General features: G+C 39.6%; 1 protein-coding gene across 1 annotated transcript in view; it reads right to left on the bottom strand.

The window, feature by feature from the left end:
• Positions 1-22,557, bottom strand: part of LOC121359883 (thyroglobulin-like) — a 131,485-nt gene extending 108,928 nt beyond the window's left edge. The window contains exons 1-13 of the mRNA XM_041479149.1: positions 22,431-22,557; positions 21,763-22,005; positions 20,838-20,975; positions 20,185-20,262; positions 19,752-19,864; positions 18,757-18,868; positions 17,886-18,086; positions 12,221-12,430; positions 9,825-9,979; positions 9,175-9,331; positions 6,758-6,982; positions 1,953-2,102; positions 238-408 (exon numbers count right to left, since the gene is read on the bottom strand). Of these exons, the coding sequence (XP_041335083.1) occupies positions 238-408; positions 1,953-2,102; positions 6,758-6,982; positions 9,175-9,331; positions 9,825-9,979; positions 12,221-12,430; positions 17,886-18,086; positions 18,757-18,868; positions 19,752-19,864; positions 20,185-20,262; positions 20,838-20,975; positions 21,763-22,005; positions 22,431-22,557 (2,080 nt within the window). The remainder of the gene's footprint in view (positions 1-237; positions 409-1,952; positions 2,103-6,757; positions 6,983-9,174; positions 9,332-9,824; positions 9,980-12,220; positions 12,431-17,885; positions 18,087-18,756; positions 18,869-19,751; positions 19,865-20,184; positions 20,263-20,837; positions 20,976-21,762; positions 22,006-22,430) is intronic.
• Positions 22,558-22,786: the final 229 nt, after the last annotated feature.

Below are 22,786 nucleotides of genomic sequence, written 5' to 3'. Positions count from 1 at the left end.
CTGAGAGTGCAGGAAACCTGCTTCTCTCTCTTCCCTTACCAGAAGTAACTTCCCCAGTGTAGTCAAGAAATTCAAAACTAAGGAGGAATGTGGCTTAAGGCAGAGGCTACAAGTATGGGAAAGTGAATAACTATGGGACAGTGAAGACCTATAAGCTGTGGAGTGCTTAGTCTCTTCATAAGGAACTTTCACCTATGTGGGCTCAAAGCATATCCAAAACATCCTTCTGCCACTTACCCAAGCACTGCTCATCTGTCAGGAGATCCTCTGTTTCAGTCCAGTCCAGGGCTGCCCCAAAGCTGTCGACACAGAGGGATTTCTTGGTGGCAGGGTCTTGCTGGGAAGGTCTGTACTGGCCATCTTCATCACACTGCAGGCCCTGCTCACTGCTCTGGCAGGGGGTGACACCTGGACAAGGGGGCAGGGGAAGGGAGAAAGGCTCTTTGATAATGCTGACACTGAGTTTCACAGAATTCAGAGGCTGGACAGGACCTCTGGAGGTTGTAAGGTCAGAGCTCCCTGCTCAGGCAGGGCCACCTAGAGCTGGCTGTGCCGGACCCTCTCCAGATGGCTGTCACCCATCTCCAAGGACTCCACAGCCTCCCTGAGCAACCTGGGCCAGTGCTTGGTTGTCCCCACAGAAAAAAACATTTTCTGATGTTCAGAGAGAGCCTCCTGTGCAGCCACTGGTCCTGTCAATGCAGCAGGACAATGTTTCAGTGCTGTGGGACAAAAGCCTCCTGAGCACAGCAGAGACTTCACTGAAAATTCAGCTAAGATTTGCACAGTATTTGCACACTCTGAAGCATGGTAGTCTCACTGCTTTGTTGCTAACCCAATTTGTGTTTTAAACATTTTTTGGATTCTCTGTCATGCATCAAATCTCTGTTGCTGTATTTCCAGTGCTGTAAAGCAAAGTGTAGAGAAGGAGCTGTACTTTCATACAGGTTTGTTCAGTGACTGCTGCAGTGGATCTGTGGCATGCTGTGAGCAATGAGAAGAGTTATCACTCCAATTAATTCAGAAGAACTCCTCAGACTCTGCAGGGAGACAGCAGGGACTGAAAGAAAGGAGGAGGATTATGTGTAGCCTGGCACTTTGGAGAGGGCTGGAATTTAGGTGCAGCACAAAGCTCAAGTGGAAACCAAGCAGGGAAGAGGCTTAGTAAAAAAAATTGCAAGTGCAAGTTTTTAAACCCTAAGGAACAAAGTCTTAAGGACACAAGCCCAATACCTACCCAAGGAACACACATTCAAAAGAAGAATGACAACCATAGGCAAAAGCTAATTGATGTTGGGGTACATTACAATAAAAATGGGAGGTTTATCCCACCTGAGAACAAATAGGTTGAAAGAGAACAAAGTAGACCATATACTTAATGACATTTCCCAAGAAGCCTATTATTGTTACTCTTATTTATATCTTATTTTATATAAGGTAATTCTGTAGACAAAACTGAATTTGGACCTAATAACTGATTTTCTGTATAGAACTGCATGAATAAAAACAAATAATTTAAGCTGAATTCATCAGCTTTAGTGAACATTTCAATAGTTAATTTGTGAGAATTGTTTGTATTTGCAGGGGAAAGAGCTGCACAAAACAAAACTACTTTAGTCTTCATGAAAGTGACAATAAATTAACTTCATAAGAAGTTTATTACTGATACTGAACACCCAGATATCATTCCTGAGGACAATGAACATGTCTAGAGGAACCACAACATCCTGGATAAGACTGACCACTTGGTTCTCATGCATTTTTGGTCAAAAAACCAGACAGTTTGTACTTTGTAAAATGCTTCTGAATGTATGCAGAAGGGATCACATCCCTCCAAAAACCCCCACAGGGAGGATTAATTTTTAAAAAAAAACTTAGAGAAGAATTTAAAAAAATCATTAGATATCTGAAGCCAGAAAATAAAGGATATGGAAAAAATGAGTCCAACTTACAGTGATCAGCACTGATTGCCCCATAGGAGTAGGTAGTTTTGCCCACAGGACACTTGATACAGAAGGAATGTCCTGTCTGATACTGATAGTAGCCAAGAGGGCAGGGAATGCATTCATCGTCCTGGAAATAACTGCCTGGAGGACAAACAACTGCAAAGAGAACAATCACCTTATTACTCCTTTGGAATTCAACCACTTCTGGTATTTGCACACATGTGTGGGTATATATAAAAATAGATATATAAATATAAATATATAAAATATATTAAAATATACCTATAAATATAAATATACATATAATTATACATATAAATATAAATACATAATGTACATAAATATACATATATATATATGTTTATAATGCTGATAGATTTGCCATAGGCTTCAAGCTCTTCATATATGTATTTCTAAGTGGTACAACAAAGTAAACACTCTTTAATTGATCATTAATCTCATCAGTGATAGCAATATAGGCTGTGGTATGTTTTCTCAGATCACCCAAAATCTCTTCTTGAATTAGAGCACATGAAGCTCTTTGGAAATGCCAAATCCAGGCCTGGTTTCCAACTGTCAAATCCATTTGTAATAAGATAATGCAGGTGGATGAGTTGTGAAAGAAAACAAAGGAAGATAAGTTACAAAAAGAGTAACTTTTAACACTACAAACAGAAACAGGAAGGTTCTGAGGAGCAGAAACTCCAAAATCATCATACAGAAATCCACCATATGGTAACACTTTTATTCAGAATTCCTGGTAAAGAAATTTTTGTTAAGCACTTCCAAACTAAACAGTAAGGGCTGGATTAAAAGCCACTAGCTGTGTACATGACAACTCAAACACAAAACAAAAAAGGTGTTCTCAGTGATGTTCTTAGTCTGTTTCTATATCATTTTCAAAACAATCAGGAGCAATATTTCCAGCTGACCTGTTGCATATTACAGGGAAAATTCTTTGTCTTCTGGGATATCATGGAATACTGTCTTTCCCTCCAGAGCATTCAAATGAACATTAAAGCAGAAGAGTCACAGACATATTTGCAGGACAATACCCCTGCTTGTTATTTCACAGCTGCTTCCCAGATGTAGATTTCCTTCAAAACACTATCAAATGTATATTTCGGGACTTTGACAAGGTGCAAAACTTTATTTCTGTTCTTGCCCTGCATCCTGACAGAAGTTTAATCTTCCAAGAGAGAGAAACAGCAATGGAATATTGGCCATTCTCACTAAAACCCATATGATGAATTGCTGTGCTGGCCAACACGCCAGAATGTAAATGAATTTAACTCATGGGACCACCTAAATTATAAGAGACTAAAAACACAGCTAGTAGGAAAATTATCATATCTTTCTTCATAATCTGTAAATAGTCCAGTGGGAAGGTCTGGGAGCATAAAATTGTGAGACTGAAATTTTCCTCTTATTATGCATCAGGCAATTACTCTGAGTAAAACACATATCTAAAATCAATTACAGAATTTAAAAAAAAACCTGGATCAGTCAGGATTCTCCTTTCAAAATCCATCATCTAATGCACAAGTGTCTGATATGTTTTAAAGAATTTCCAACACATGCGAAAAGCATAATACTCATTGAAAAACAGCAGAAACTAAAGTGAAATGAGAAATCCACACCTAAATTGAAGACAAAATGCAATGAATGAAGAGGCTAATTAAGCAATTAAAGTTTAAAAATAAACAAATTAAGCTTTTCAAAGCATTCTCCTTTTTTTTTTTTTAGCTTTAGTCACAATGTGAAAGAAACATCTGTGTCTCCTATCACATTTTGAGCAGGAAAAATTGCCTTTCATTTCACGTGTTGGATTGACAAAAGGGTACAAAGGAAAGTAAAAAATGTTGGTGCAGAATCATGTTTTCTAGACTCTTTAACTCTTGGAGGGACCTCTCAGCTCAGCTACAGGCCATGCTGACACAATCACATGTAGGTTCAGTTTGACCCTACGAATGAGACAAGCCACTATACTGTACTTCTTTCAAGTATTAACATTAATACATTTTAGCACCATAAGAAACTGGAGAACAACTTTCAACCAAAATCTCACAGCTAAGTGTTACCAGTGGGAACAAACTGTGTAACCCTAACACAGGAAAAAATATTTAAATATAAGGAAAAAAAAAAACAAACAAATAAATTTAACCCCTTGCTCCCGCACATGAAATTTGGAACCTGGTCTCACTTCTAACTGGGCTTGGACTTCTGTGTACCAGGGGAACAAGCTGCAAAATCCAGGAGCAGCTCACTGAAGTGATTCCACAGGGATACTGCCCTTCACATAAGCCTCAGATCTCACTTCACTGAGCCAGTTCAAAAACTGTCCCAGCTGATCTTTGCCCAATGCTTGCCGTGCTCCTGCTTCCCTCCAGGGATACTGGAAAACTTTGGGATATCAGATTCTTGATATAGATTATTAGAAATAAATTTTGAGCAGTCAATCAGCTATAAATCTAGCCCTTTCATTTGGGTTATATTATGTTTAAAGCAATTTTAATAGAATCATCAAGCATTTTAAATAAAAAGAACCAGCACAAAAATTTATAATAAGACAAAGCTAATTTAGAAACAGCCTTTCGGTATTATCCTGAAATAAATGGAGGAGAAGGTTTATGTTCCTAAAGTCTCCTTGGACAGTTTCTCACTCTCTAAATTTTAACTCATATATTAGCAAAATAAAGTGCCTTTTCCACTATTAAAATTTAAATCAAATTATATTATCACCCCTAACTCTTAAGGAATTGTATTCATAGATACCTCTGACATAACATAACTGGGTAAGGCTGAGACTAAGAAAAAAAGTCATATAACAAAAACTAACATATGATAAATGTTACCCATTTTAGAGGTGGGAAAATGTGAAACAACACAACAATAGATGCAAATAAACAGGTGACTGTAAGGAAAATACAAGGGACAAAGAGGCAGATCCATGTAAGTTGCATGTTCATAAAAGAATATATTAAGCTGATTGAGAACACCAGAAACCTGCTGCTACTGAGCTTCCTGAAGGAAAAGCAACAACATTGACAATGAAATAAAACCAAACAAATCAAAAGGATCAGGATCTGAAAACACCATTTCTGTTTCAAGATCAAGCCAGAACAGGAAAGAGAAGAGAATAAAGAATCTCTGCCACCTTCACAATATTTTGTTTTCTGTAGTCACAGGTGGTTCTTCTTACTAATTGTCATTATTATTAGTGGGGAAACAGACACAGACAGGATGAATGAGCAGGATATATCCATATATATTTATATATATATTAGAAGAACCAGAACCTGAATTCCTAAGTTCCCTGCTCAGAATAAAATATGCAGTCCTGCAAAACCAACCAGTGTCCAGCAGCAGTATACTATGACAGCCTAGAGTAGGAAATCTCTGTCAAAGGCTGGAGCAGAAACTGTCTCCTTTCCACATGTCTATGATGTCTGTTTTACTAAGTGACATTTTCCACAGCTAGCTGGTTCAAATATATATGCAAGGCAAGTTAATTCTGCCTCCTAGAGGCCTTTATGCCTGGCAGGCAAAACTTGGCAGAAAGATGCAATTCTTTTTAAGTTTTGCTCTAGGTGATGGATTCTACTTAAAAAATAATGATACCTTTAAGCAATACAACACTATATCTTGTTAGGTAGCTGCAAGTTGCTATGGACTCTGGACTCAGCAGGAATTAATATTTTTTTTCTGCATGTGTTTAAATAACCCAGATCTGAAGTGTTTCAGACTGTGGAGAGGAACTGAACTTGCAGACAATTTACCCTTAAAGGTCCAGGCTGGAAACTGCAGCAGTTCAAAAGCATTATCCAAGCATTAAGATACTCTCCGAACTTAAACAGAAACAGCACACCCAAGCAGGGAGATAAGTTTTTTTCACATATTCTGATGTGCTTCATAGCAATGAAGTGAGGAATATTTGAAAATATTCCCATTAGAAAACTTATCCAAAACCTGCCTCTCTTATGTTATACCTACAAGTCGTACATCTCTCCTCTGTTCCCTAGATTTAAAATGGCTAAATATAGTGGATACATCCCAAACTGGCATAAATGAGACACGGACTCATTGAGGACAATTGGCCACCAAGAACAACCAGGATCTGAAGGAAGGTTGGTGTTGATAGAAACAACAGTGGTAAGGCAAAGGCACTTTGGCAGCATGACCTGGTACCAAGGACAGGCTGGCACAGCCACGGGGAGTTGTGGAAAAGGCAGGTGTGGCAGCCCTAAGCAGGATGCTGGCAGAAAGGCAGCCTGTTCCAAGGAAGCAGACTAAACAGAAGGAAAGAAGAAGAAAAGAGGGTAGAAGTGCAGTTAGGTCTGGGTGTTGGCCAGCATCAAAAAAAGCTTCCATCTGAGCTGGCTGGACTTGGCCCAGGAATCCACAGTCTCAGGACTTTTGGCACTTCTGCATCTAGGTTTCTATTCCAGGTAATGGATCATTATCTGAAGCTCTGGCTATATTATCTTTGTGAAATCCTCTTATTAAGGATCATGTGCATTACAGAATGACCTTCTTTTACCAGACAGATCTAAAATGTTACAAAAATCTCAAAAATGTTTACAAAACTTTCTATACAATGTCAGTGCCATGATGCCTATTTCCAAATCTTTGGTTCAACACATAGAATGAACAGTAAGCAAAGCACTAAATCCCATCTCTCTCATTCACAGTGGTGCCTCACAACTTTCAAATATGAACTTTAAACACAAGTTCACTGATGGCTTTCTAATTTCAGCTTTATACTGATTCCTGACAACATCTAAGAATGGAAAACTAAAAATGAGACCTACCACATCCTTGTGAATTAGGGCCTGCTTTCCCAGAAGATGAAATTCTTCTAAACCCACTTCTACATCCAAGCTGCACACGGGGAGACAGATCAAACTCTTCATCCCGGGGAAAATCAATGACAGAATCTGCTAGGAACTGCTTGGAATCCAAATGCAGCAGAAAAACACCATCCTTAATCTCTTTTATAAATGCTCCAATGAGATTTTCCCCAACAATTGCATTTTCTAAAGAAGGAAAAAAAAAATACAACAAAATAGCATGAAAGACATTTTTGTAATACAGAAATGGATAACCACACAGAAACTGATGGTTTGAAGTTAAAAACAGAGGCAGATGCAGAAATACAAGCATGTCAACAAACAGCAGACCCTAACTAATCTGTACAGCATCTATAAAATTACAGTCTTACTTTACTCTGCTTAAATAACCCAAAACCACCTCAAACAGAAGGCCCCAAAGCTGCCTTAGCAGATGATGGAAGTTGGAACTTAATGGGACATGTTGGTGCCATGACCATACAAAGAGAGCAGGTTCTGCTCTGTCTCTTCTGAAACCATACAATCATTCCCTCAAAAAACTACTTTTGTACTACGGGGAATTTTTAGTGTGGAGAGGGTCAAAAAGGTAATTCCCTCAAAGAGGAACACTTTCAAAAGAAAAGTTGAATATAAAACACAACACATTTATACTTTGATTCATTTTCTGCAAACTGCTTGAATATTCCCAGGGGCAATGGAGCATTAGATAAAATATAATTGAGATTAGATATAATTTAGATTAGACATAAGGAAGAAGTTTTTTACAATGATGGTGGTGAAACACTTGACCAAGTTGCCTCACCCCTGGAAATGTTCAAGGTCAGATTGGAAGGGACTCTGAGGAACCTGACTGAGTTGAAGATGTCCCTGCCCATGGCAGAGGTGTTGGACTAGATGACCTTTAAAGGTCCCTTCCAAGCCAAGCTATTCTATCATTCTGTGTTTTGTGTTTCCCTTAGAACATGGAACAACTTGATGGATGCAAACAATGTCAAACTGTAGAGCCAGGAGCTACAGGACCACTGCAGCTGCCATCTGTGTCTTGAAGGATTTTGAATTCAGTTCTGGTCAAGCAAAATTGCTGTAGGATACCTATCTCCAAGCCCCAAAGTTAGAAGGAAGAACACATGCAGACAGAGCTATTTATTTTTTGTGCTGGGAACACCATTCCAAAGCAGTAAAACTGGAGAAAAGGTCACTCAGAATCACCAAGGTTGGGAGAGTCCTTCAAGATAATCTAGTCCAACCACCAGCCCAGCAGCACCATAATCACCTCTAAATAACATCCTCAAGGGACACATCCAGGTGCCCCTTGAGCATTGCCAGAGACGGTGACTCCACCACCTGCCTGGCCAGCTTATTCTAAAGCCTGGCCATTCTCTCAATGAAAAAAATTCTAATATCTAATCTGAACCTCCCCTGGGACTGCCTGAGCCCATTTCTTCTTGTCCTGTCACTTGAGACCTGGGAGAAGAGAATGACCCCCACCTCCTTTCAGGCAGCTGTAGAGAGCAATAAGATCTCCCCTTTTCTTCAGGTTAAACAGCCCCAGCTCCCTCAACTGCTCCACATCAGACTTGAACTTCAGACCCTTCTCCAGCTCCATTGCCCATCTCTGGACATGCTCTAGAACCTCAACATCCTTTTTGAAGTGAGGGGTCCAAAAATGAACACAGGATTCAAGGTGTGGCTTCATCAGTGCTAAGTATGGGGGTCAATCACTGCCCTGGGCCTGCTGGCCACATTATTCTTGGTACAGGCCACTATCCTTGATATGTCCACAGAGTGATTTGAACTTGGGATATATTTTTAATATATTTTATATTGAAGGAAAATACTGACTGCTTTGAAAGAAGTTCCTTACACCACCCTTAACTCTCATGGAAACCACAGCAAACATCTGCCAGTCAGTGGTCTCTGTATAGTTGCTCTAGGACATCAGAAGGAAGGATTATTCTTTAGTGTCAATGGTAATGCAACTAACAGAAAAAGAGGGAAAAGGGAAAAAAAAAAAAGAAAAAAATAACTTGGAAGAAATTAGTTGAGTTTTTGACAATGTGTGAATTGTGTTTCTCTGAATACAATGAATATAAACACTTTTCCACCACTAAGGACTTGTCTGAAGGAAATTAACATCTGGGACAGTTCAGCTCATGCCCGATAAAGTAATTGCAATCCTAGTTAAGGCAGCTGCAGTCCTATCTGAAAGAAACATTCAATTACAGCTTCTTTCCACTGTATGGTCACAGCCTGGGAAGGGAAATATATCAACACTGAAAGCTCAAAAACACAACACCAGTGTTATAAACACAGGGAAGCAAAATGATTAAAAGTAAATCAGGTTTAATCCACAGAAAAATAAGAGAAAGAAAAATTACCAATATCATGTAAGTCAGGGAGAGAAGCTGTGGGGATGTTTTCCAGCTGAGTCCTCCACGTGATGTTCACTCCCAGGCGATCCACACTCAGGCACTCGACATAGACAGTGGAATCATCACACATGGAAACTGAGCCGGTTTTTCCAAATGCATTTACCTTGAATTCAGAATTAAGTGAAATCACAGTTAGACAACCTGAGAATTTTCTTATTCTTGCCTTGCCCTATTCATTTGCACTGCACTACACTCAAAGTAACGCTGTCAAAAGGGGCTATAAAAAACAGAAGGAAGAAAATATAATTTTAGCAAGCCATATACTCACAGCAAGAATAGTCAAAATATTCTCTTCCATTGAAACAATTTTTTAACAAATATTGGGCTGGTGTGATATGACTTTTATGGATGGAACTAAACTGATCTGATGACGTGGTATGAGACTAAACTTATTTTCCCACTCATCTATACGAGAGTGCTGCCAATCCTGACAGATTTCATGGCATGTTCCATTCTTCCACATTTCTCAAACAGGCAAAGGTCTATGTTGTGTTTCACTTTTTTTATTATTATTATTATTTTTAATACAACACAAAACCCAACCAAAGAAAACAAAAACAAACCAAACAAAATCCACCAACAGGAATTTAAATTACCTGGAGATGACATAAGCCACGGGCCTTCAATTCATCTAAAATAAATATCTGGAATGCCTGGAGTAATCCAGAGTAGTCAGAACTACACGTCTTCTCAGGAGGCAGGCGTAGTTGAAAGTGTGTTTGAGCTTGGACCATCTGAAATAACTGGAGCTCTAAAAATGAAGTAGAGAGGGCATTTAGTAACCTCACTAATGAGGAACCTGACCTTCAGAGTTACTTTGAGAAAAGACATTGATTTGACATTCTCATGTTGCATCAAAAACATCTCCCCACTTTTAGATGAAAGCAGTAGAGCTGTCAGTAGTAAATAACAAACAACAAGACACAAGCTTGATAAATATAAATGTTGTGCATTAGAGAAAAAAAACAAGTGATACACTTAGATAATAATGAAGAGCTATTTTAAACTGGAGCACTAGCTCACAGAAGGATAAGGACAATCTGGATCATAACTGATAATTTTTCTTAGGCCTTAGCAAATAGGAAGTTCTAGAGAACCACATGAAAGCTGACATTATGCCAATACTTAGAAAAGAAACCGAAAGACAAGAATTATTGACCTGTCAATTTTCACTTCTCTTACATGCAATCATGAAAACACTTCAATTAAAAAAGGAATTAAATGATGAAAGCAATTAATACTAATGTAAACTGGCTTCTGGAAACCCAGCTTGTCAAACTAACTGGAACTAAGTTTTAGGAGGGAATAAATTTGCAGAATAATGCCGTTGCCATGGACGTCTACAAGACCTTTCAGAATTTTTGATAGCAAACTCAAGTGATGCTAATCACACAAACTGATGACAAATCTGTGAGCTCATCAGTCAGAAAATCAAAATCTATTTAATCAGTTTTTAGCAAGAAAAAACCACAAATTCCTTGTCTCCCCTGCAGTACCACTGATCCCAGGCCCCATGGAGGGTTTGTTATCTCAGGCTCAGCACAAGAGTCATGCTGTCATTCCACCTCCACGTGGAGCTGGCTCTTATCCCACCAGGCTGGACAAGCGGCAGAGCTCTCCCTCATTCAGCTCCTCTGCAGGCTCTCCCTGCATCACATACAGGTGTCACCACTGGAGCACAATTCCTCATCCCTCACCCCAAAAACAAGCATGAGAAAGCCTGGAGAGCTTCCAAGGAGAATGGCAGATGGGACCAGAGGATACAAATCCCTGCTTCTTCCTGCAAGGCACAAAAGCCCTCTCTCTGCTTAGTTTCTTGGAAAGTATTTAAAGAGCTGATTTAACCACAGTCTCTAGATTTATACATAAAGAACAGGAAACACGATTTTTGAGAGTGAGGGTAATTATCCATTGGAACAAATTACTAAGTGTTTTGGTGAATTCTCCATTTTTGTGAAGTTTGTTCAATCACCTTCTAATGTGTTGGGATTTTTTTCTTTCTCCTTTAAACTACACTCTGTTCCAAACACAAATTACTGGGGGAAGTCCTTGGCTTACCGTAAACTTTATAGCAGATTGCCACACACTCCCCTCTGTCCCTACAAAGTTATCCCACTGCCATCAGGCAAACATGGAAGTTATTTCATAACATGCTACAGAAACCTCACAAACACAATCACAAACAGACAAAAGTTTCAATCTGAAATTGAAAGATTAAAAATATTTGCATTTGGAATAGAAGAGTTTAACCCATTCTGAAGACTGATTAATGGGTGTAACCTATTCTGGAAGTGAGAAGTAGCTGCAAATTTGGCAGGAAGACCTGCATTTCTCAAAGTTCAGCACTGCTACAAATTGCCATTTCAATCAGAATGTATGTCTTTTCAAAATAATTGAAAAAGTCAACACTAATATCCAATTACATAAGCTCTGAATGGACATCCAAGTCTTCCAAGATTTAAAGTGCTATTTTTTTCTTGAAAGCAAAATGTTTTGAAAAATACCAGAAGTCAGCCAAAAAATACAACAATAATCCTTAAGAACACACTGCTGCAAAAAAGATGCAGAAGTAACAGTGACTTGATTATGCAAATAAACAGTCAAGTTCTGCCAAATTCAAACATCTGGCACTCATCTGTTCTTCCAGGGCTAAGTGGTTCCATCAGAATCACTTATGGTGCCAGCATCTTTTAACTAACAAGAAAAATCTGCATATAGATTGAATAGCTATTTATAGCTCTATTATTACAGACAAGAGGGACAGTTTCTGGCACAGGGGCCAGCCAAGAGCCAGAGGTGAAGATGGCAGAAGACAGAACACATCTTCTGCACCTCACCTTAGCAACTCCCCTAGAACTTAAGGTTGTTATTCATGCAGTAGTTGTGTGATAAAACCTGATTTTTGCACTGTTTGCACTGCTCTGAGCCCTCCCCAGGCCCTGGCAGATGTGATCAGATGAGATCAGAGCAAAGCAGAGCAGAGCAGACATACTCTGGCAGGCCTGGAGCAGAGGGGCAGCCGAGACCCAGCGCCGCTGCCGCGCATCACACTGGGATGAGGTGCTGGGGGTGGCGCTGTGGAAGCCCTGGCGACACACGAGCTGGCACTGCTGGATGCTTGGATCTTGTCCAGGGATGTTTTCACAAAGTACAGCCCCATTGGCAACTGCTGAGGCACCAAATGGCAGAGCACACTGCGGACCTGCAGGCACGGGAGAAAGGGGACATGTGTCAGGGGCTGTAATGACTTCTAGGACAAAGTCCATAAAGCCCTCACATCCACAGATTCAAATCTAGACAGCACCCTGTGCCCTTCCCATCATCAACTTTGATCTGGTTTGAGGTCAGCTTGGTTCAGTTTACTGAAGCTGATGGAAAGACACATATTGATGGGTATCAGGCCCAGAAAGGGATGTGCGTGGTTTCTAGGAACAGATACATTCTGAACAGCCATGAATAAATTTCAGCAGGAAATGAGAAGGAGATTTCTAAGCAACAGCAGAACGAACCTTTACAGAACATATCTAGTGGAAGCACGCAGGGCCAAATAAACCTCAGTTCCCCTTAGACTGAAGTTTGAAAGGTTTGAGATCAGGAATTCATGACTGCGGTGTCTTCAGCAGCACCAAGGTGTTTGTAGTGACCAGTAGGGCAGAATATACATTATATACATATATATATATCACACACACATATATATAAAATATAACATATATATAAGCAGTATATATGTGTATATATATATATATAAGCAGTAGTATACAGCTCTAGAGTTGGAGCACAGTTTTCCCTAACCACCCACTCTGTATAAGTGCAGTCACTGAAACCCTGCTAGCCCCTGCTTCATTCAATTAGCCAAATCCCAACTCAATTACTAAATATATTCAGTAATAGCTATACCATTATTAGTTACAGAGCTACAAAAATAGAGGAAAAACCCCCAACTTCCTCACTTATATATAAATACAAAGAAAAAGATGTTACCATATTATACAATTCACTTGCTTGCTGTATATATAATAATATATAAGATAATTTCCCAAATTACAATGCTCAGATCAGTCCTAAACTTCCTGATCATTGAAGGGGAGGCAAACATTGATGTTGGTTCAGATCTGAACACCCTCCCTCTCCCCTTCTGATGGAGATTAATTCCATAACTAAGCAGCCACTTCATTTAAAGTATTAAAAACCTTGTATTAAACTTCCAGCTAAAGTATTAAAACATTGCATGATCAATCTGGGATCCAGTGTGTGCAGTACATCTTTGTTTTCCAACTCTGAGCATTTCAATGCCAACAAAAAAAGCTTTCATATCTGCCTCTCTGAATTGCCAAATGCATATTTTTATCCAAGTCTCCTTTATAGCAACTTTTTTGCAATAACTCTGTAAATGGGGCCACTACATTCCTTCTCTTCACTCATTGACTGTAGCCAGACTCTTTCCCAGTAAAGGTGGAAACCTGGAATCCTTGCTTAACAAACTTCTAATAAATCTCCCAAGGTTTTAGGACCAGAAGGCATCTCTGTAAAAGAGATAGTAATACTTATCCTGGCTGTTAAATTACAATAATATAATCTTTATACAGAGTATGTAAAAATCAGTCTGTGGTTTCTTAATTGCTCTAACATGTTTCTATATCCAGCAAGTAGTATCCAGTCTCAGCTGCATGGTGCTACAATCTCTTACTGCCTGTTCCATTGAGATTTGGTGTGTGAACCAAGGAAATTCCCAGCCTCCAAAACAGAAGTGATCAATGGTTTCCTGGTGTGGTTCAGAGGTTTCAATTCACCATCAGTAACTTGCTCATTTATCCCTCTAGAGATTCCACTTCATTTACTATTTACTAAGCCTGCACCATTTTGTCATTGTCCTGTTTTTTGGCCCTGTAGGAGTGAATCAGAATCCAGCTGAATACTGACACTTCTTTCATAGGTGTTTCCAAAGATTTTCACAAGGGAATTAACATCTCCAGGACCTTCTCTGGAAACCTCTCTCCTCTGTCTCTGCTCAGAGTTATGGGAAGTGGGCATGAGGATGGGAGATGCATGAGGACTGCTGGGGTACTTGGCATCATCTCTCCAGTGCATGCCAGATAGAAGGAGCTGGATTCTACCTCTGATGGAAGTGATTAAACTAATGAAAACCTCCTGGCATGTACTGGGCACTCTGAGTTATTACTTTCTGTTCACAGCTGTCTGTTCTGATGCTGGAGGAGAACTTTATCATATTTTCCTACCACAACAGCTTATTTTGCTGAGAGACAAGATCTCCAGAGTAGCAGTATAGTACGCCTTTTTCCTGAACAATTTTTAGTAATTCTCAGGACTAGAGGCATAAGGCTGGGTAGACAGAGGAGAAAACTAACTTTTGATTTTTTTTTTTTTTTTTTTTTTTTTTTTACAAAAAATAAAAAGTCGTTTTTTTTTTTTTATTGTGGACTCATCATTTTCCACCAACAGGCACACAAAGAGGACCCAGTGCTAACTGCTGTCCTCCTTTCCATCTTCAGTGTCCAACCAGCTCAGCCCACTTATCACAGGCACAGCCAAGACAGCTGAGGAGATTGTGGGGAAAGAATGCAGCTTTGGCTCCAGTTTAGATCTGTGAGAGACACTGGCAGGACAATGCAGCTGGATGCTGAAGCCATTTGCTATGGTTCTAACCCCATTTTCTATTTTCCGTATTTGCCGGTAATTAGTCCAAAATTGGTGAACTAGGATGGCTGAAAGCAATTCTACCTATTGTACGGCTGCTTATCCTTACCTAAGCTGAAACTAACTCAGCTACAGCTATTTGTGACACAATTACAGCTAAGAAAGAATATTCTTTCAGGGCTGGAAACAATTGATGTTTATTTCTCTCCAGCCACTTTGATTTTTCTGTGCTTAGACTGCCATATTCAGATTTTGATTAAGGCAAGGAATGAAAAGGCAATATTTGGGAACACAAATTATATGGTTAACTGAAATAGGTATAATAAATTTCCCATAGCCCCTAAATCTTATTGAGAAAAAATTTTAATTTTAGCAAGAAAAAGCATGTTATTTATGGTTGGGACTGTATGCCTCCCATAAGCAAAACATTGTAATTCTTTCATTTTCACTGCTAATTCCTACCTCAAATCATAGCTGGCAAATATTTTCTTAATTACGTAACTATTCTGCTTGCATGTTGAATAGCAAGTTCCTGGCTTCAGGCTATTTCCTTTTATTGATGTTTAAATAATGTTTACCTTCGGGACAAATTTTTCTCTTTTTATCTTGGCCAGGTGCTACTTTAAAGCTTAATGAGGCCTCCACATTTTATACCTGTTTGCATGGTATTATTCTGTTCAAAATTCCAGCTATGTGACAACACAGTACACTTCTAGACTTGCAGTCTTCTGAACTTGTGAAGTCCTCAATACCTGCACTATTCTTATAGTGACAGCTTATCAAAACCTGAATGATACCTATGTAAAATATGCATGTCCTGATACATCTGAGTTAACTCTTAAAACTAAAAATTAACAGCAAGACTTCTTGCCTCATGTACCACAAACTTTACTAAGTGCTTATTTAATATTTTAATGACATTATTCTGTATGTATTTTTAAAATAAAATAAATGCCTTAAAACCTATGCTAAGGAACATCCATGCTGTCATTAAAGTGTTATAAATTTATTGCTGAATTTTAGGTTTTTTTTTTTTTGTAAAAAAGTGTTGTATTTTTTCTTGAGGAATCTAGACATCAGATGCTTCTGCACACAATTAATTGCATTTCCATTCCAGTCATATTTATACATATTTAAGTATCTTTCACATCTCTGGAAGATGACACTACAGACTTCTGTACTTAGTTGATTAAGTTGGACACAGCTATCTTACCTCATATATGCTTCCTGCATTAGGACTGGTAATCTTTGCAGGAGTCAAAGACTGACATGAATATAAGGCTATGTTACGGTCACACCAACTGAAGCTGAGATTGCAGATATAGCTGCATATTCAGATCTCTGGATTTTTTCCATCACTGTTTGAAATCCAAGAGTTCTCAGCTGTCTGATAAGGGTGGGGAGACAGGGGGAAAAACTAACTTTTTATTTTTTTTTTTTTTTTTTTTTTTTTTTTACACAATAACTAAGCTGTGTATCATGAAAAGTTCCATCACTCTTTCAAAATCCAGGGAAACCATTAAAGATTATTTCAATCTTTATGCAGAAAAAAACAAACAGTTTTTAGTAAAACCAGGTTTCCGTTATATTTTCAAAGCAGTTCTCCTTCTCAGCTCAGTATTTTAAACAGAAAGGTCATTAATCACTATTAGTCATTATTTTCTCTAGGAAAAGTACAGGATGGCAGCAGCACTGTACTTGTGGTCAGCTCTGCTTCTCTGAAGAGCTAAAATCCTGCCTTGGATGGCTATGCTCAGGTGACTACACCACCCTACTTTGGAGCTCATTTTCAGAGCTCAGTTGGCATCTTCACACAACACCACAAGCATGGGGCAGATGCAGCCATGGGGGTCTCCTTCTGGCTTCTCATAAAATCCCATCCTCAGAACTCTCTATTAATACAAGAGAGCACAAATTAAATTATTTCCAAGTTGGCTGAGCAGTTAGCCAGTTGATAAAAACCTTGCAGGCAATTGGGTTGACACATTCAGGCATTTTACAATTGAATTGTAGAATCATTAAATTTGGAAATTACCTGTATGACCATTAAGTCCAGCAACTAACCCAGCACTGTCAGCTCCACCACTAAACCATGTCCTCAAGTGTCACATTTTCTATTTGGTCTGTGAGCACAGGCCTGTGTTGATCTTTACACAGCAGAATCACAAAAGAAAACTGAAGCAAATTCTGTGCTCTTTTTTCCTTATTTTTTTTTCAACCCTTCCCCCCCAAAAAAAAAAAAAAAAACCAAAAAAAAAAAACCAACAAAAAAACTGAAAACAGTAGCCTGCAAACAACTGTTGAAGGTTTTCTTTTCACTTCTCTACTTCCCACTAATCATTACATTTTGGAGCACAGCCTTGTAGAAAGTTTAATTACTTTTGCTTCACTTCAGTGATGGGAAAATGCATAAAGAACATTGCAAATTAAATTTATCCAAATGTCTCCCATTTGGATGTCTCACTGGAAACCATGAGTGAATTCCAGTGCTTCACAACTCTGGTCATTCAGGAAATACTCTGTGAATATGCAATGTGTTGGCATATCTTTTTCACAATTCTCGTCACAAGCCAAGAGTCAGAATGGCAGACGCATACATTTTTCAAATTTTATTTTAGTCAGCTGAATGGGTTTTAATCCCAGAGCCAGCTCAGACTGGAGCAGGTTCAAGTTTGCAGCAAGCTTTTCAGAATGGCCTTATAGCTGGATTTCATAGCTCAAATGGTTTGATTCAACCAATTTTATGAATTACAAAAAGTCAAGGATCCATTCTGTTCTTCTTTTTCCCTCACAAAGCACCTGAAGAAAACCAGACAGCATGCCCTGGTCGGTCTGAAATCTGCTGTAACACAAAGATAAGCATGTTGCTTGAGAAAAAAATCTCTAAAGGTCTGAAGAAATAAGATTAAATTCAAGTAGGGAGTGGAAAAAAATAGGATCTGGGTTAAATTTCAGGCCTGGATTTGCTCACAAGTAAAATGCCCAAAGCAGGAACTCACTTGCACATTCCGGTCTTGCCCCGTTTACTCGTGTCCCTGGCACCTCTTCTCCATTGCCAAAGACACACCAGCAGCTCTCCTGGTCCTGGCTGCACTGCACAGCGGAGAAACTCCCCTCGTCCCCTTCACACTGGGGGATGTCTCCTCTGGCAGCTTCTCCTGAAACCACTTTGGACTTCAGCATGTTACAGAAACTGGGACCTTCAAAGAGAGAGATTCTTTGCAAGATACAGGATAGAAGACAATAAATTGACCTAAAGATTTTACCAGCAGTGCTTCCAGCCTGTTTTGTTGGTAGGAAGAAAGAAGAGTGACCATGAAAACAAATAATTTGTTTGATTATAGGAATGGGGAATTTAGTTCTACTAGAAAAAAAACACACTTTCTTCTAAAGATTGAAGTGCAAGTGGTACTGTTTTAGAAAAAAAATTTTAAAATGCTGTTATTTATTTTTCATTCATATATTTATTTTTATTTACAAATGTGATGATGTGTCATTTAGCACCTCCTACTCAGGAGACAAAAAAAAATCAAGTTCGAAAAGTTTAGCTTTTCATAAAAGTTTTTGATCAAGGTAATTTTAAATGTAACAATATGATCATTTACCTTTTTAAATAGTAAGAAATCAAAGACTAAAATATGCATAAAAGTCCATTCATAAGTTTATCTAGACTGTTTTATTTCTGGTGTTATGAAAGTAAAGGGTAACAATTTTCAGATACCCTTTCAATGTTGCTGTGCTTTGTATGTACCCTATCACTGAGGAATTAAACTATGAGCCTCCCATGTTTCACAGGCAGCATTCTGAAAGGGAAAGTACATATGCTGCAAAGCATGAGGGATCACAGGCAGGGGGCAAAGCATTACTCACACTCAGGATTGCCATCCAAGTCTTTGCTGCCACGCTGGAATATTTTTCCTGACGCAGGATCCACACACCAAATATCTGTGTCAGATCTCTGCAGCACCGTGTATTCCCCTGTCTACAAAGAATTAAGGACCTTAATTAATATAGACACACTGAAATCCATGCCCCAAAGATTGGTTAAAATGCTTTATTATATTTACACTTGTCCATTATTAAAACATTGAAAAGAAACACAAAATGCAGTCTAACTAATTTAATAGACAGACCAGTCCCTGAGAGAATCAAGAATCATTTAAGTTGGAAAAGACCTCTAAGATCACTGAGTCCAACCATTAGGCAGGATGTAGACTAGAAGTCCACTGAGATAAAGTTCTGACAAAATCCTAGCTTGAAATATTTTCAAAAAAAGTGTAGATGTGGTGCTTTGAGATATGATTCAGTGGTGGACTCAGCAATGCTGGGGCAATAGTTGGACTTGATACTTGCAGTCTTCTCCAACCTAAATGATTATGTGATTCTGTATGATAATGACTGTATTACATGAAGTGTCCATTCTTTGCCTATCTCTCTCCTGCTCACTGCCACATTTTGAGAGCATCACAGACCCTGTTTTTTTTGGGACATCTGCACCCAGCTCCCCCTCACATTGTCATTCTGTCACAACTCAGGAAGAAAGAGCCCCCAAATGTCAGTCAATTAAGGTGTGTCTTTTTAGCACAGCTCTGCAAGAGCACCAGGCAGAGCCAGCCTGTGGGAGGGAAGCGTGGGCAGGCACAGAGCTTCCTATCCCCAGTCTCCATCTCAAAGCCATTCTGCCTTTAAATTTAAATTTAAATTCTGCCTTCACAGGGCAACACCAGCTGTTAGTTTTGTCTTACCCTCTTCTTTCAGGTTAATAGAAATGCACAAGGGGTGCTTAAGGAGCATGGACAGAAAGTGTGCCTGACTATGGCATGGTGTGAGCAAAACTGCTTCCTCCCTCAGTCTTGTCAAATCACCTCAAGGCAGCTGGGGATGAACAGATCAGCTGTAGAGGTGTCCAGCTTGGCACCGCTCTGTCTCCAGCTGGAAATTAGGGCATTGGCTCGAGATCGCTGACATGAAGTCTGGCCTGTCAGAGGGAAAATATTTTTAAAATAAAATCAAGTTTCAGACCTATGCAAGAGAAAGAGTTACATCACCAGCTCCCTCACACATCTGCTGCTATCTCAGGCAGGACCACCAACAGTAGAGGGTCGACCCTCAAATCATGCAAGCCAAAATCACATACAATGAAATTAAATGAATTAGTAAAATAAAAATATAATTCTTTTTATTTTTCTTGGAATGGTTAGAAGCAAGCCTTACTTCATGCATATTAGAATTTCCAACAAATATTAAAATTTTCAAGAACAGGTCAAGACAAATATTTAGGAAGAAAACCCAACTGACATTTGGGAAGTTCTGCTGAGCGTGAGACCAAGGAATCCATGACATAACGACCTCTCTCATCCACACACCAGCAATGACCTGGCCAGGGAAGAAAAGCAGCTTTATTTTAGATGTGGTGTTGCTGTGTGCTTTGTTGCATACTAGGAAAATTTTCACCCTCAGCAGCTCTATAGAAAGGGGCCAGTAAATCCAAGTCACAGCTGTCCAGGGGTAAGTAGACCACACCTGAGAGCAGTGATACAAATGGAAATGTAGCAGCTCTGGTGAGACTCCCCCACTGCAGCCCTATCACCTACTCCCAGAAATTTGGCATCATCCACAAACTTGCTGAGGATGTGATCCATCTCATCATCCTGGTCATGAGTGAAGGCATTAAGCAATACCAGCCCCAGCACCAACCCCCAAGGAACACAACTAGCAACAAGCAACTGAATATCTACTGATTTTTGAGCCCAAATGAACTTCCACTTGAGTCCAGCCAATTTACACACATCTTATAGACAACATCTTCTTCCTCTAGTCTGACTACTACTGGTTTTCGATCTTTTAATTAGAATTCTTAGTGGGTTTTTGGTTTTTTTGGGGTTGTTGGTTTTTTGTTTGGTTGGTTTTTTGTTTAGACAGCCCAGAGTGTCTTGTTAGGAATTGCTCACCTGTGCTCTCATAGCACTGAGTTGGCTCCCAGTTTCCCAGGCCATCACACTGAGGGATGTAAGGGAAAAATCCCAGCTGTGCTGCTTCCCCAGCAGAACTCTTTGAAGTAAAGTGACTCTGCCAGTAGAAGTGCAGGGCTATAGAAGAGAAGTAAAAGAAAGCTCTAGTACCCAATACAGGATATATCAAATGCACATATTTTCAAAAATCTGAATGTTCTCCGTACTTCAGAAGACAAATTAATAAATGTTTTTATAGGAATGTGTCCCCTGCTGACAGAGTGACAAAACTATCCTTTGTCCCCTTAAAAAGGAAATAAGCCCAGAAGTTTCCTCGATTAGGTGGAAAAGGCACCTCATAGGACTTCACCTCAAACTTAAGCGTGGTTAATTGGACAGAAGCCAAAAAGTCCTGCCTGGGCAATTTATTAGAAAAAGAAGAGAACAAAGAAACTAATGGCTTTTGTGAGGTGTTTTACCAAGGGCAGGAGGGCCTCTTGCACCTGGATCGGTTTTTCTCTGTAAAGAGTTTGTTATTTTGCCTTTTATTAAAACCTTTTTGTTTCCAACACTGCCACAGAAGCCATCCTGCTAATTTTATGCCTTCAAAGGTAGCTGAGCTATCTTGGGTGTGAAAGAGATCTCCAAGAGCTTATGAGACCTGGCTTGAGTAGAATCATATTTCATGTTTTAAGTACATAAAGGCTGGTAAGTGCCCAGATTTTATATTTGCATTGTGTCATGCATATGAGACAACTGAAATCAGTTCTTGCCATGGCAGCTTAATGACCCTGATTAATTACACCTGCTGAGTCACACCTGCTTCTCAGCAAAGTTGCACTTGACATCAAGTGCTCTTGCACAGATTCTGGGCGTGACTCCATTCAATTCATGCTCAGAATGAACTCCTCTCCCTCCCACCCACCTGACCATGCAGCCAGCTGGAGAGCAGAGTCACTGCCTGACAGCAGCTTTTGGGAGATCGCTGCCCCCAGCCCGTAGGGCCCAGCGGAGCGCAGGAGCTCCCTGTCCGTGAGCTGTATCCCCTTTGCCAGCAGGAAGCTCTCTCCAAAGGCAAACTGGGACCCATTTGAGGCCAGGATGAGCTGCTCTGCCTCCTCCATAAATTTCATGGCTTCCTGCTTCACACCTTCACATATACCAGGGCCTGTATAAAAAATGCATACATGAAGAGTATATTAATGACTCTCATCTAAATCCAGTAGATATTTACATGTGAAAACTAACTGGTCTTTAATTAGCATTGCCTGTTTCCCTCCGAAATCAGTGTTGAATTGCATAATGAAGCAAGCAAAGGCGACTTGGCAGAGTTCAGCTGTTTAACAACAAGAATCTTAGAGTGCTACACGTCACAAAAACATTCTCCATGTCCTGAGCCAAAGGCTTGATGTTTTTTAAGTCCTTATTGGTTACAAACTGAATTAATATGTCTCTACAGAACATCCCCTCAGTTGCTGCCATTAAAAAATGTGGATAATCAGAAGTGAGAGTCAGAAAGGAAAATGAAGGTATATCCTTTGGGTCTGGAGTGGCAGCTGGCACTTGGCCTGTCCTCTCCATACACCTACTGACCCAGAAAGGGCAGTTCAACACACTGAACCAGCTCCATGAAAGCCACTCCTCCAAAATAACTCTGTTCATCTGCTTCATCCCCTTTATTCCCCACTTGCCCACAGAACTGGAATCTCCACCAGTTCATTGTCCTGTCTCTCCTTCACAGCTGGAAAAAAAAAAACTGTGTGATAAGAGCAATTTCAGTGATGGCATTTATAATACAGCATTATAATACAGTGATGACATTTATAATTTACTGCTGGAGTAACCACAAAGAAGGCCCAGCACCTCTGGAGGAGGTGTCTAGACAGAGAGGTTTCTGAACTTCAGTGCTGGCCTCACTCTCCTACTAGTGACTTCTAGGGGATATCTAT

This window comes from Pyrgilauda ruficollis, unplaced genomic scaffold (assembly GCF_017590135.1).
Source record: "Pyrgilauda ruficollis isolate IOZ18807 unplaced genomic scaffold, ASM1759013v1 scaffold48, whole genome shotgun sequence".
In the NCBI taxonomy this organism is placed as follows: domain Eukaryota; kingdom Metazoa; phylum Chordata; class Aves; order Passeriformes; family Passeridae; genus Pyrgilauda; species Pyrgilauda ruficollis.
This window is presented reverse-complemented; position numbering and strand designations above follow the sequence as displayed.